The sequence below is a fragment of the Echiichthys vipera genome (genome assembly GCF_963691815.1).
Source record: "Echiichthys vipera genome assembly, chromosome: 11".
In the NCBI taxonomy this organism is placed as follows: domain Eukaryota; kingdom Metazoa; phylum Chordata; class Actinopteri; order Perciformes; family Trachinidae; genus Echiichthys; species Echiichthys vipera.
Window position 1 is genome coordinate 23,589,878 of NC_139836.1, and position 1,244 is coordinate 23,591,121.

Consider the following 1,244-nt stretch of genomic DNA (forward strand, 5'->3'; position numbering starts at 1 on the left):
AATATTCTACAAAACTGAAATAACAGATACTTTCTGTTGATTTGTTCGGAGTATCTAGTTAATGTTTTACAAATTGTGTGTTTTTCAGATGCTGACAGAGGGAAAAGACGCATACGACGAGAACATCCACTATCCTCTCCTCATCACTTTGACCAAAGGACCTCAACCTGTCAGCCCCACTTAGTAAACCAAAACAAGTGAGCACTCAGCTCTACACAGTAACGTCCTCATGCTTTTGGATATTTGAGATGGAATGATGCTACGGAGTCAGGTCAACAATGTAAACCATAAGTGATCTAAGAGAGAAGGAAACGCAGTATTAGAATACAGTCATTTTGTGTGTTTAGTCATAACGAGCAGAACAAATTGTGGTCACATCAGAGACATTTTTCATATTTATACTAGCTACTGAGAGGATTTCTTATCAGATGACGCATGGCTTTGGATAATATTTGAGCGTGCACGTTTTGTAGTTTGAAGTGTTGAAGAGCGACCTAATTTGACAGTTGGGATACTTTCACTGTGGCTAAGGAGGAAGAAATTTAGAGGCCGATATATTCCAACTCATAGACTCTATATAAAGATGGACGACACATCTCCACTTCCCTCACTATACAAACGTGAAGCCAGATTATCCTGGATACGGGCGCTGCCATCTTGTAATTCTGTGCAGCATTAGTCAGATTCCCTCCCATACACCCGGCCGACCATACAGCATCAAATAACTGATTAAAACTTAAACATACAGCAGTATAAATATTGTTTGGCCCATGTCCTTTCTGATAACACAGAGGTGGCAAGGTTTACAACCTATACTGCAGCCGGCCACCAGGGAGCGATCAAGATGTTTTGGCTTCACTTTTGGGTAGCTGTTAAACCATCCGTCTTTATATACAGTCTATGTTCTGACATGGTTTGTTTTATCCATCTGCCAAACTACTACTGTCATTTCTCCAAAATAGTCACTCGGTTAGTCTGCCCTTTAATCAGTTGGCCTCATCCCTTTAGTTAATCAGCCATCCAGGAAAGCAAACCACATTGCCAAACAGTCATCTGGCCGGCCAGTCAAGTAACCAGCCTATTCAATTACCTAATATGGTAGTTAATAAGCCAGTAATCCACCAACAAGCCAGTCAATTGTTCAGCCAGTCAGTTACATGGACACTTCCTCCATCAGTCCTCACTGTAGGTGTCTGTTATTCAGTCAGTTAGCCCTCTTTAACCTGCCAGTATTAACCTATGCC

The 1,244-nt window shown here is 41.4% G+C and overlaps 1 protein-coding gene across 1 annotated transcript in view; it reads left to right on the forward strand.

Moving 5' to 3' along the window:
* camkmt (calmodulin-lysine N-methyltransferase) overlaps positions 1-227 on the forward strand; it is a gene marked incomplete at its 5' end in the record, with an annotated part of 105,524 nt that extends 105,297 nt beyond the window's left edge. Inside the window, one exon of the mRNA XM_083922455.1 lies at positions 89-227. Within this exon, the coding sequence (XP_083778581.1) occupies positions 89-184 (96 nt within the window). The 3' untranslated portion in view covers positions 185-227. The remainder of the gene's footprint in view (positions 1-88) is intronic.
* Positions 228-1,244: the final 1,017 nt, after the last annotated feature.